General features: G+C 41.5%; 1 protein-coding gene across 1 annotated transcript in view; it reads right to left on the bottom strand.

The window, feature by feature from the left end:
- Positions 1–586: 586 nt before the first annotated feature.
- ifngr1l (interferon gamma receptor 1-like) overlaps positions 587–13,108 on the bottom strand; it is a 20,686-nt gene continuing 8,164 nt past the window's right edge. Inside the window, exons 2-7 of the mRNA XM_037782235.1 lie at positions 10,836–10,962; positions 10,004–10,188; positions 7,168–7,358; positions 6,661–6,838; positions 4,771–4,886; positions 587–3,971 (exon numbers count right to left, since the gene is read on the bottom strand). Of these exons, the coding sequence (XP_037638163.1) occupies positions 3,612–3,971; positions 4,771–4,886; positions 6,661–6,838; positions 7,168–7,358; positions 10,004–10,188; positions 10,836–10,962 (1,157 nt within the window). The 3' untranslated portion in view covers positions 587–3,611. The remainder of the gene's footprint in view (positions 3,972–4,770; positions 4,887–6,660; positions 6,839–7,167; positions 7,359–10,003; positions 10,189–10,835; positions 10,963–13,108) is intronic.

A 13,108-nucleotide genomic window follows, 5' to 3' on the forward strand; every position in this document is an offset into this window, starting at 1 on the left:
ATGCCCACTTTATGATAATCACATGCAGTTTGGGGCAAGTTATAGTCAAGTCAGCACACTGACACACCGACAGCTGTTGTTGCCTGTTGGGCTGCAGTTTACCATGTTATGATTTGAGCATATTGTTTTATGCTAAATGCAGTACCTGTGAGGGTTTCTGGACAATATCTGTCATTGTTTTGTGTTGTTAATTGATTTCCAATAATAAATATATACATACATTTACATAAAGCAGCATATCGGCCCACTCCCATGTTGATAAGAGTATTAAATACTTGACAAATCTTCCTTAAGGTATATTTTGAACAGATCAAATATGTGCAATTAATTTGCGATTAACTATGGACAATTATTCAATTAATCGCAACTAAATATTTTAATGGATTGACAGCCTTAGTAAATAGTAACTAATGTAGTGGAGTAAAAAGTACAATATTTACCTCTGAGATGTAGTGGAGAAGAAGTATAACATTGTACTTCAAATTTGTATTTAGGTACAGTACTTGAGTAAAATGTACTTTGTTACATTTCCACCACGGCCTATCACATCAGTAGAACAGGATACAAACAGAAAAAGGACAAAATATACCTTTATCTTAATTTTTATTGAAATGATGTTATGCTAAAAAAAAAACGACACATAAAACAGTAGTTTTTAGACATAGAAATAAACATTAAGTAGACGGAGGCACAGAGATAGACAAGATACATACTCGGAGCTAGCTAGCTAAATTAGAGAATCAAGTGCTTGGGTTTACTGGGGCTGGCTGTTTTTCCAAATCCAGACATTAACTCAACGAAACTACACATTCAAACATCATCACCACACCCAGACAATCACTCCGGCTGGAAATTAGATCAGTCCTTTCCTATTTGAAGTTTGCGGACTGAACATTTAAAAAAAAATAAAAGCACCATTTCCATTTTTTCAAAGGTCACTTAAAATGCATTTTTTTCTCTCTTCAGCCAGACTCTATTCATATACATTTAGCACGGAGTATAAACAGATCTACATTGGCAGTTCTGAGATATCTCACATCAGCGTAACATCTGTATGTTATAAGTTATTCAACACAAAAAAAGTTGAATACAAAACAACAATCAACAACTCAAAAACTGACTTTAGAGCACAGAGGTAAGGCGCAATACAAAGTCTGACAGGCTGTGTAATGTAACAACATCACTTTACTTTATCCTCTGGTGCAAGATCGCCACTCATTTCATGAGAAAAATTAAATAATTAATTGCATAAAATGCATTTAAAGGCAGAGTGAAACAAAAAAAATATTAATTGTTCAATTATCTCTTATTTGCCAAATAAAACTCATAAAATAATATTTTTTGTGTGTTTTTTGACGACTCATCTTGAACTCGGGGGGTGTCTACATACATTCATCCAAACATACTGTATGTACCCCACTCATCCTTTAAAACCGCACTTGACTGTAACGGCCATTCCCCACTGAAAGCTTTTTTTTTTTTTTTTAAGAAACATTTGTGAGGTCCGTCACTCGCATGTCTCACGGTACAGATACGCTTCCATTTTATTAAATATATCAATCCCCACTGACTCTGCGCCCCGTGTTTCTTTACGCTTCAAATCTATTTTTGTCGCCTTTAGTGAAGCGTAATCAGCATAGACCGCTGGTTAAATCACACAAATATCCCGCTGTATATGAACTTATTAACCGTATCTCTATTGATTGATCAAGGCTCCTGTCGGTGAGCTCGCCGGTTTCACTAACGGGCAGATACCCCTTCACTTACTACGCCGGGCGGGGGGAATAAAATTCCACTTCCAGTGGGGATTCACAGTTAGCTCGTGGGTCATAGCAGCTGGCAAAGCGATATCATACGGCAGCCTGCGTGTTTGGCTTTCAGTGAATTAATCATTTCTCCCTTGTCCTCCTCCTCCTGATCTACCAGCTGGTAAGGGAGGTGTAGGAGGAGGCAAACGATCCTCTACAGATCTGTATCGCTCTGTATTCCCTAAGCCACGCGCACTTTTTAAGTGATCCGATCAAATCTGAGAGGACAACTATGCTCGCTCAAATATTCAATTTCACTGAGGAAAAATGTCACATTATAGAAGTTAAACTTCCGTTTTACTGCGACTTCAAGGTGCTTCAAGCCTAATGACAAACAAACACACACACAAGTGCAAATAAGTGAGAGGAAATTGGCAGCACTCACAGACGTACTACTCCACAGTGAAAACAGTATTATTTGTGACCACTCAGCACAGTAGCTGATAAACATTGTAATGCCTGCGTGCATGCAACAGATGCAAATAGACGGTAACGTACGATAGGCGGGTGTTTATGATACAGTATATAAATGTTATTATTGGTTAATATTTCAATATGCATTACAGCAGGCAGAGCACAGTTTGAGTTGGTGTGTAGGATGCTGCATCTTTTAGTTCCTGAAAAGCGCTATATAGGTCGTATTTATTATTATTATTATTATGATGATAAAGCTAACTGGTAACAAGCGAAGGATCAGTTGTGGTTGTTCAGCAAGTTGAAAACCTGTAATAATTACCCCAGGCCTAACGTCTTATTTAAGAGAAAGATTTGAAGCTCTTGCTCCGGTGGAGGCTGAACGCCCTTATTTTAAGTCAGTGTCCGCCACATGAATGTAATGTAATCAATCGCATGTTAATATGAGGTGCTCTCTCAGCTACTCTTGCAGAAGCGCTGTGATTTTCAGAGAAGCGCTGCCCCGCGTCCTTTACAGCGCCCACGTAAATCAATTGAGCTGTTCACACAGGACGCGATGCGCCACGGAGCTCCAAAGCCGGCTCGCAATCTTCAGCGATAGATTTGGTCTATTTTCTCTGCGTGCCGCGAGCGCACGTGACAAGAAAGCACACCGATAATGTATATTAGATTTATAGTATATTATGATATATTAGATGAGATGTAAATGATCTGATTCTGATAAGATGATCAAATATGCATCCCAGAAACGCCTCAGACTTCCCTCCCCTCTCTCCATTCTATCCTCCCTGAGTTTTAATTCCTCCGATTCCCTCCCAGTCCCATCCACTAAATGTATTAGAAATAGTTTTTAAATTACGTACGTATTCCACGTATTGGTCAGTTGTGTCTAAACAGAGAGTGAGAAAGACGAGCAGGCACAGGTTCCAAGGGTTGAAACACAAATATCAGAAATGAAGAACTTAACAGACCTTACTATCTGTTACTACACTGCTAACATTCTGGTGACGGATCTGATTTGGCAAACACTTTGATCTATTCTATTTTGGTAAGTGTAAGGCCATTCGACTGGTGTAACTGGTTGCAAGTGCTTTGCAGGAATATGTTTCACAAAGTGCTGCTTTGGCATATTAACATAAATACAAATGTGACTGATGTCGAGGTGTACTAACCTAAGAGGGACGTTCCTGATTCTCCTTTCACTTGGCAATCGAGGTGGTCTGACACGGAAACAACACTAATTGAACCACCTGAAATTTGTAACCACGACTGTAAGTCACTGTTGAGATTGAGATTTTCATAGTTTGCCGTTCCAATGACAAGTGATTGCAGGACAGCGCCTCATTTGACCTATTGTCAAACATTCAATGTGCCACAATGTTCCAATCTTCAGCCGCGGTAGCCCTCGGCCAGTTCATCTGGTGCCAACTCAACCAACACCGGACGTTTCTCATAGCCAGAGGGGACCTCGCTGGAGTGGAGTTCATCATCTTCATCCAGGTGTCTGCCTTTCATGTACCCAGGTCCTTCATCATTCTTTTCCTCCACGTCAACAGACATACCCTCATCTTCGGTCGTCACCCCGAGGCGCAGACGGAGGTCGGGCACAGTAGAGGGAGTAACAGTAGGTGTGAAATCTTTCTCTTCTGTAGACAGTAGAGGTGTGGGTGAGACAGGCCCCACTTCTGGCACAAAGCAGGTCTCTTGAGGATTTCCCAAGGTCAACTGCTTCAGTTTGCTCGTGATTTTCTTAAAAGACACAAAGACGAATTGTTAGATTAGATTGTTGAAGTTTAAATGCCCTGACACACCAAGTTAAGCGACAACCTAGTTTTTGCGGTGTGTCCCGCACAGTCGGCTCTAGTCTGCCCGAGTCGGAGGCTTTTCGACCAATTCAGCATGTTGAATCGGCGGCAGCGGCGCCCGTCGGTGAGAGAAATCACTCCGATTGGCTGTTTAGCTTAAGGGAATCGGTGCACGAGAAGAGAAACGGAAGTGAGGGAAGCAGGCCAACGAGTAAAGTCAAGTGGACACACATAGATGGCATTTTTCATCTTCACCTCCTCTGATCATTCCAATATACGGATATTTTCACAACAACATGGCTGTCTGGAATGTGTTGAGTGAGAGTGGTGTGAAAATGGTCAACAAACGTTGCTTTGTTTTCATGTACGTATCATAACAATGGTGTGTATATCCGCCGTCCTGGGTCCTCCTGTTTCCCTTTTTGAATGACGAATACAGACTACCGCCACCTGCTGGTGTGGAGAGTTATTTCTTCTGACACAGGCGCAGAACGTACGTGCTAACTGGCCGTCGGCTGTAGTCTTTGCGGTGTGATCAAATGCAACTTGTCGGCCAAAATGAGGGTGACGTGAGGCAACACAACAGTCGTCCTTCGTGGCCTCTAGTTCTTTGATGTCGGGTTAGTGTGTCTGTGCCTTAAAAACCTGTTCCTTCAGTGGGGATACATTCTTCTAGCATATTCAAACTGAGTACTTTCCGTTTAAATGATCAAATAACACCATAGTTGGTAGGATGAACTTACCATGGAGTCTGGTAAAGAGCTTGAGGGTGTGGTCAGTTTTCGGTACCCCATGTAGATGACAAAAGCAGCTGCACTAAAGGCCAACAGGATGCCCACGATGCAGTATTGGATGAGATCTAGATGAAACAGACGTAAAAGTAAATACATTTACAGACAGACTCGTAGCCATACATGCACACACAGTCAAACCAAAGAAACCAGGCTTTGGTACTATGCCAAAATAAAAGCATGAACAAGTTCGTGAAAGGACTGCGAGTTAAACTAACCAAGAATGAGGCTCGATACGGACTCTGTAGGGTAAAAGTGTCCAGCCGCTGGGCCTAAGCATTGTTTTGTTTTTTTTAAATAAATGTGTTATACAAGTAGAGAGCTCCTTTAAAGAATAACTGGTACGTAGGTTGTGTGCTTAACGTTAGCAAGTGTGAGGTTGAGAGAGTGTTTGTGATGGTGAGTATGAAGTCAGCATTAACGTCACAGCTGTGAACGTAGCAGCGCAGTGTGTGTACAGTTTATTTGTTGGTGAATAAATGCTACAACTCCTCCAGACCCAAGCCAAGTTCTCATGTCTAGCTTGCCGCCTGCTGATTAAAGTGAAAGTTAGCGACAACTTTGGCTCAGGCTCACTTAAGGTGGGCTGAACTTGAAGGTGGACCAGCTATTCTCATTTAAGTGACAAGCTGCCCTTCTGAGTTTTGCTCAGCACCCCCTTAAGTTCAATGTGGATGTGATGGACTATTAAAAGACAAACTTCAGAGAAGGCAGGCTGTTACAGATAATGCTGACACTGTAAGAATGCCTTGTTGCTCTTCTTTGTATTCCTTTCAGACAACACTGCAAACTATGTTTATTTGTGCGTATGCAGGTTTTTTTTTTCTTTATCTACTGCCTACCTCCAGCAGAAACCTTAAATCATGGTGGATACTCAGGGGAGCTATCGTTTACTGTTATAAGTGTGTTTATATATGAATGAAAAATCCACCTTGAAGAACAGCCATTGGTGATGTACCTTGCCTTTTTGACATTCAGCATTATGCCCGGGCCTCACTGGGAACATCAGCAGCGCGTGCCAGCTGCCTCGCTGAACTGCTGCGTCTCTCACGCGTGTGGTGTCCACACTGGTAAAGCCTGCTGCTCCTACCAGCCCTTTCTTTCTACATAGAGTTTTCCTTCAATAAGGGCCATTTCATTTCATTACAAAAATCATTTATATCTTCCAGTGTGTAGGATCTAGCGGTTTCTAGTGTTGAGGTGAGGAGATTGCGCTGAGAACCAACTGAAGCCTCTCCCGTGTGCCAAGCGTGTTGGAGAGCTACGGTGGCCGACACGAAAACGCGAATGGCCTCTCTCTCTAGAGCCAGCTGTTGTAAGAGTAGCGTAGGTCATTTGGAGCAGAGCCAGTGCGTAGTGTGTGTGTGTGTGTGTGTGTGTGTGTGTGTACGTGGGAAGTGAGTGGTGAAGCAAGAGAGAGAGAGCTGCGGCGACGGCAGCGAGTAACAATATCGGCCCAAACAGGAAAAGTTAACAGAGTTTGGTTTGTCCGTTCTGGGCTACTGTAGAAACATGGCGGACTCCGGGAAGAGGACCCACTCCATATGTAGATATAAATCGGCTCATTCTAAGAGACTTTGTATTGATAACATGCCGCTGATACGCCAAAATGAACTAAATGAGGTTTGTTCCTGTAATAAAAGCAAACACATTTCTGCTCACGTTCCCAGTGTGGCCCAGCCATTAGGTGTTAGGTGATCCGTTTAATAAAACATCAGGTTTTCACATCAATCCCTTAGACTCAAAGAGCAAGACTAAACTCTACTAAACTCATCATTTTCCACTGCCTGTCAAAGCTGACATGACAGCATATATAGGTTCAATAAAAAAATGTTACTCAACAGCTTGATGATGATTCTTCATATGGCAGGACGCAGTACTCCTGTGTGCCTCGAACTAATATTTTCAGCAGGTCTCCCTTGATCCTCAGACAGTGTTTCTCCTGTGCAGGATCCACTTGAAGCTCGTTCTCACACACACTGTCCTCACAACTTTCAACGGAGTTGTGGTGTCGCTCCTTCTGCACAGACGACAAACAGCGAGGCTCCTTTTCAACAAAACTTCACAATGATGCAGACAAGTCATTTGTACACAAGTTGCACCACATTAAGTGTGAGATGCGACATGATATCACCACCCATATAATGGTAAGCAGTTGTGCCATTACTAATAAATAATACTACAATGACAGTAGTATTTCCCAATTCTGTCCCTGCCCCAAACTATTATTGTTTGACTATGTAATAATAACTTGAGGAAACTGACACAAGTCTACAGCTCATTTCCTCTGATCAATGTCATAACAAACTTTAGAAGGTGTAGGAGATGTGAAGATGTGTGCAGTCTGACCTGTGTGATGATCTCGACATCATAAGAAAATCCAGGTAGCTTTGGGCTGTTCTTTGCATCATGGCTTTTCTTCTTCCTAGGTTTTCTATTTGGGAACCTTTGGTGGTAGACCAGCCAGGGATGCGTGAAGCGGACCAGGACAGTGTTATTCTTCTGGGCAGTCAAGTGAACTGTTGGAAAGTCCACAAAACCTGGAAACCAACATGAACATGGGTTTAACCTGATCTCAATTTCATGTTAAAGACTGAGGCATGATGAACAGCTAACCATTACTCTGACATTTTATAGTCTGAATAACTTGGAATACAAGCCATAGACATAAGAAAGCGTTGTGTGCCACACATATTATGTTATATGTTAGATAGTTTTGATTAAAGTCATCATTTCTCACTTAAGCGCATTGTATTTCCTCCTCATAAAACTTTTGCAAACAGGGCTCCAGACTAACTTTTCCACTGGCAGCACTGGTGCTATCAACCTTTTCAGTTGGTCACACCAGCACATGATTTGGTCGCACCCTTTGTGTTCCCCAAAATCCCTCCACAGGGTGAGTGTTCTAACTCACACCGGCTCTGCCCTCTACTGGACTCTATGGGTCATACTCTCCTCCAATCACAAGCACGGATTCGCCCACTGAAAATTTGCATAAGCGTATCCAGCCAATCAGAACATGCCTACTCGAAAACATGCGGACCCCACAGTATATAAAGCAGCACACACCGCTGTCTGCTATCCTTAATTTCTTCAGCAAACGGCGACTTGCGCACTGATCTGCTTCCTCCTTGGAGAAAGAAGAAGTGCTTCGTCAGACGCCGGTAGCGGTGGGATCGCTTCGACGCGATGACAGTGAGCCAGAGCTCGCGATAGAGCTCGGTGAGGCTGGCTGGTTAGAGAGCAGGAAGCCTCCACACATTTGGGTAGGCTCGTCCTGATTGGCCGGCTACGTTTATGGAAATTTTCAGTGGGTGAATGCCTGCTTGTGATTGATGGACAGTATTAACCGTAGAGTCCAGTGGAGGGCTCCAACTGTGCTTATAGAACTAGGGTTACAATATCGTAACCTTTGTTGTAGTCCACTTCTCGAAATTGGCCGGGTATAGAGAGGCAAAGTCACGGCCCTTACAGTGGACCACAATGGGACCTTATTTTGGAAAAAAATATGAACGATAGTCAACGGCGAGGGAGAAATATTTTTTTTATCCCGTTTGAATTGCACCATGAATCACACATAGGATGTTTGTCAATTTAAAAGATAATTTTGCAAGTCAAGAAAGTCTCAGTTTGTTGTAAAACTATTGAAGTATCAGACTGTGAAAATACGTAATTAGAAAGACGACACACCCAAAAATTACGTAGTGACGTCTCTCTCGCTGAAGCTACGATGTCTGTGTGTTTTTTACTGGGATGAACTCACACCAGCAACGGGTCTCGCTCATTCTTTCTCTTCCCGGCTGATAAAAAGACCAGGAGTCGCTGGATAAAACACATCAGGTCAGATAACGTTACATCTGTACATGGACCATAGCTAAGTTAGCTAGCTAGCTAGTGTTGGTGATGTATATTGTCCGAGACGAGAGATGTAGTTCATTGAGCGGTTTCACACTAAACTAATTGATACTACGACAAACCTACCACAAACTGAGACTTTTAAATTGTCAAACATCATGTGTGTGATTCATGACGCAATTCAAACGGGATCAAAAAAATATTTGTCTCTCATCGTTGACGGGTCGGGACTTTGCCTCTCTTTAATGTTTCACTAGCATATAACTTTAGCGAGTGACCAACAAACAGTGTGTGTATTTGTGCTACGTTAGCAGCTCTAGCATTGCCGGAGGCTTCGTGCTCGCCGCCGCACACGTAGTCTGTGCAACTTTAACGAGTTTCCAACAGACCGTGTGTGTGTGTGTGTGTGTGTGTGTTGGCTGCGAGTGTGAGGTTGTTGGTGGCGTTCTAGCTGTGTTAAACGATTAATTATTGACATCCCTAATTGTGAGCATGTTAGCATGCTGATGTTAGCATTTAGCTCAAAGCACCGCTGTGCCCGAGTACAGCCTCACAGAGCTGCTAGCATGGCTGTAGACTCTTATGCCCTGTTCACACCTGGTATTAACATGAGTCCTCAGTGATCCGATCACAAGTGGACAGCTTTAAGTACAGGTGTGAACGCACTCAAGACGCATTGAGGTAGCATTGAGATCGGATCTTCCAGACCACATTCAGAGGTGGTCTGGGCCACATATGGTCACATTCTTTAAGCAGGGTGTACGCAAATACGTCCTGGCCACATTAAGGACCGCCTACTCATCTGATGTCCAATATTACGTCACAACGACTGCTATTAGCCGTGTGTTTACTACGTGTTCATCTGCATATAGAGCTGGGAAGTGAGATCGGATCACAAGTGGTCACTGAAGACGCATGTGGAGAAGCATTTTAATGCCAGGTGTGAACAGACATACTTAAAGCTGTCCACTTGTGGTCGGATCACTGAGGACGCATGTTAATACCAGGTGTGAACAGGACCTTAGGATCGGGTTGTGCTAGAACTAGAGCAAGTTCCTAAGACGTGCCGTCCGACCACATCAGAAATTAAAAGTGTTTATAGTTGTTCAAAAGGGCTGCACTTGAAGGTGGAGTGAAGAGATGGCTTGTAGGTCTCGACTCCAAATGTAACCGGCTATTGTTGGCATGAATTTCCACCAGATTTTAACCCCTGGCTATTTTCTGTATTCAGGAGATGGATTGGTGTCTGAAGTCGTCAATTCAGTCTTATCATGCTAAAAAGTGAAATGTTCTCCTCGTAAGCTCAGTGAATACTGACATCGATACTCACATTTCTGATCTGCTGGAGAGTCCTTGTAATAGCTGAAACTGATTCCATCATGAGGGGCGACATGAGACTCGTTCTGTCCAATCACCGCAGTTACGGCAATATAGTAGTCAGTTTCGGGATCAGAGAGAAATGACACGTTGGCTTGTAGTTCAGCTGGGGGGCTCACCCAAAGCACATCAGGAGACCTGGGGAAACAAATAAGACAAGAGAAACTGTCAAGAGAAAATAATAAGAGCAAATAACTAAAAGACTAAAAGCATAAATTATAATCATATGTCTAAACGCATCTAAAAATAGTTGCTGTACATGCGTGTAAACGGTCAATAAATGCTTTTGTTCAGAGACAATAATAAATATCTTGTTAAATGTCTGTTATTTCCTAAAGACACTTTCAAATCTTAACATAAAATAAGATCTGTAGATGAACATAATCAAAATTGTAAAATTGCGATAAACTATTATATGAATATATTTCATTAGATATTCATATTTATTAACAATTCAAGTCCTAATCAAGCATGTATGTCCATCTATCCTTGGGTTTTAGAATGAGCAAAGTATTCGAGTATCAATTACTTTCCAGCAGAGTACTGTTGGACATTGATTATTTATACAACAAAATAAGAGTGAATTATCTGGAGTGTACTGTGTATTGTATATTTAAAACCAAGGCCTGATACAGGATTACTAAATCATCTGGATAAATGTATGAAAATAAAATGTTACACTGTTTGTTTTGTTAAAGCAGTTTAAAGCAGAGATCATCTTAAAAATATATAGTTTTAAACAGACAGATTTTTAGCAGGTAATGTGTATAAAGGAAAACACAAACCCATTCAAATCTACTGTTGCGCCGATGTCGATTCTGAATTTAATCCCTGGCGGGAGTTGTCCGTAACTCCACTTCAGAACATTGTGCAGGTTGCGGCAGTGCAGGGTCACGTTGGCCGGCGGCTCCACTGTGGAAACAGAGACACAAACGTCAGACTGTAAATATTCGAAGGCATTTAAATTTCACACCGAACGTATTCAAACACCAAAACAAAACAATGAACTTATATAGCTAAATTGTTATCCACCTATGTGGAGCTCCATTTCCCTTACAGAACTCGTTTGAAGCTAAATATTGGCTAGAAATGTGTTGTTGACAGTTAATGCGATAATAACGCAAATTTGTTTTAACACCAGTCATTACTTTAACGCATTAACACAACTTGCAATTTTAAGGTTGTAGCGGGCTCAGTTTAAAGCTAGAGTGAAGATACTGACATCATATGAAACTAGAAAAACCTAAGGAACCAATTGGTAATCCACCAACCACTGGCAGGAAAAACTGGCATGGCCATTTTCAAAGGGGTCCCTTGACTTCTGACCTCCAGATATGTGAATAAAAATGGGTTCTATGGGTACCCACGAGCCTCCCCTTTACAGACATGCCCACTTTATGATAATCACATGCAGTCATAGTCAAGTCAGCACACTGACACACTGACAGCTGTTGTTGTCTGTTGGGCTGCAGTTTGCCATGTTGTGATTTGAGCATATTTTTATGCTAAATGCAGTACCTGTGAGGGTTTCTGGACAATATCTGACATTGTATTGTGTTGTTAATTGATTTCCAATAATAAATATATGCATACATTTGCATAAAACAGCGTATTTGTCCACTCCCATGTTAATAAGAATATGAAATACCTGACTCCCATTAAGGTACATTTTGAACTGAAAAAAATGTGTGATCAATTGGCAATTAATCCTGATTAACTATAGACAATTATGTGATTAATCGTGATTGAATATTTTAATTGATTAACCGCCCTAGTTGTTAATAAAGCCATAGCCTGATAATAAAAATGCTTTTGAATGAGAAGAAACAGAAATTCCCCCCCTGTACAGAAGAGCTTTCATGAACATGAACGGTTCTCCATGAGTCTGTAAAAGTCAGGCTGGGTATTTTACAACTTCCCACTAGAGGGCGATGCATGCCAACTGCTACACAATATACTCCTGGTGAAGCTCACTCACAGCTGAATAAAGCACCCTTCTTTAATGTGTAGGGTATAAATACAGCGGCAAGCTTTGGGACGAACTTCCCTCTCTCCGACAAGGAAACTATAAATAAATATCAGAATCAAAAATACTTTATTGATCCCTGTGGGGGTGGGAATTGGGTTATGTTTTGCTGCCAGAAATAAGTATGTAAAAATGTGTGCATTATACTACCATATAACAACAATATTTGGAAAAATAAAAAAATGAGAAATGTGTGTAAAAATACAAGAATAGTATAAATAAATAAGAATATTTGTCTAAATGTACTGTATAAATAAACACAGTATTAATGCCAGAGTAAACTAGAGTATTGCACAGTAGAAAATATGTATTATGGGATTATAGCTGCTGATATAGGGGCAAAAACATAACTCTAAAATACAGCACGAGTAAGGGGGTCAAGGAATAGTTTGGCTTTCAGTGCAGACAAAGGGCGGATACATTTATTTCTTTAAACTTGGTGGTAGAACTGCAGCTTCCCTCAACGAATCTACCAGAAACATTATGCAAGGTCCCTTCTGACACCCAGAAACTGAGAAAAAAAAGACACTTCCCAACAGCCCGCACATACTTCCTCAAATCCAAAGTAGCAATAGCAGAGCACAAAAAACAAACGAGAGCGATTTCCCTTTTACCTCCATGTTAACTGACCTTCACTTCAGTGCTGTGTCTTACAGTTTAATGTCATTTCAATACCATTACAAGAAGATCAAATTATCTTAAAAGCAGGGTCTGATCAGCACTGGATGCCATTTTTTTTTTTTATCCAGTGCATGTTTACACAGGCCTAACAATTGACCTCCTGTTACAGGAAGCAGCCATGCCCCACAGCATTGCACAGATAGTTTCCACACAACACAAACACACACACCAGTGGTTTCTCTCTTCCTCCAAATGGCTCACACTTCTTTCAACTTTTTGTTTCAGAGCCAGCCTAATGACATTTTTCAAATCACAATATTTGTTGAAGGCGAAATGTGTCAAAATACCATTTTAAATTAAATATCGTGGTGCTGCAGAGATGTCCTGTCCTACACGACTCAAAGAAAACAT

Source organism: Sebastes umbrosus, chromosome 10 (genome assembly GCF_015220745.1).
Source record: "Sebastes umbrosus isolate fSebUmb1 chromosome 10, fSebUmb1.pri, whole genome shotgun sequence".
Lineage (NCBI taxonomy): Eukaryota > Metazoa > Chordata > Actinopteri > Perciformes > Sebastidae > Sebastes > Sebastes umbrosus.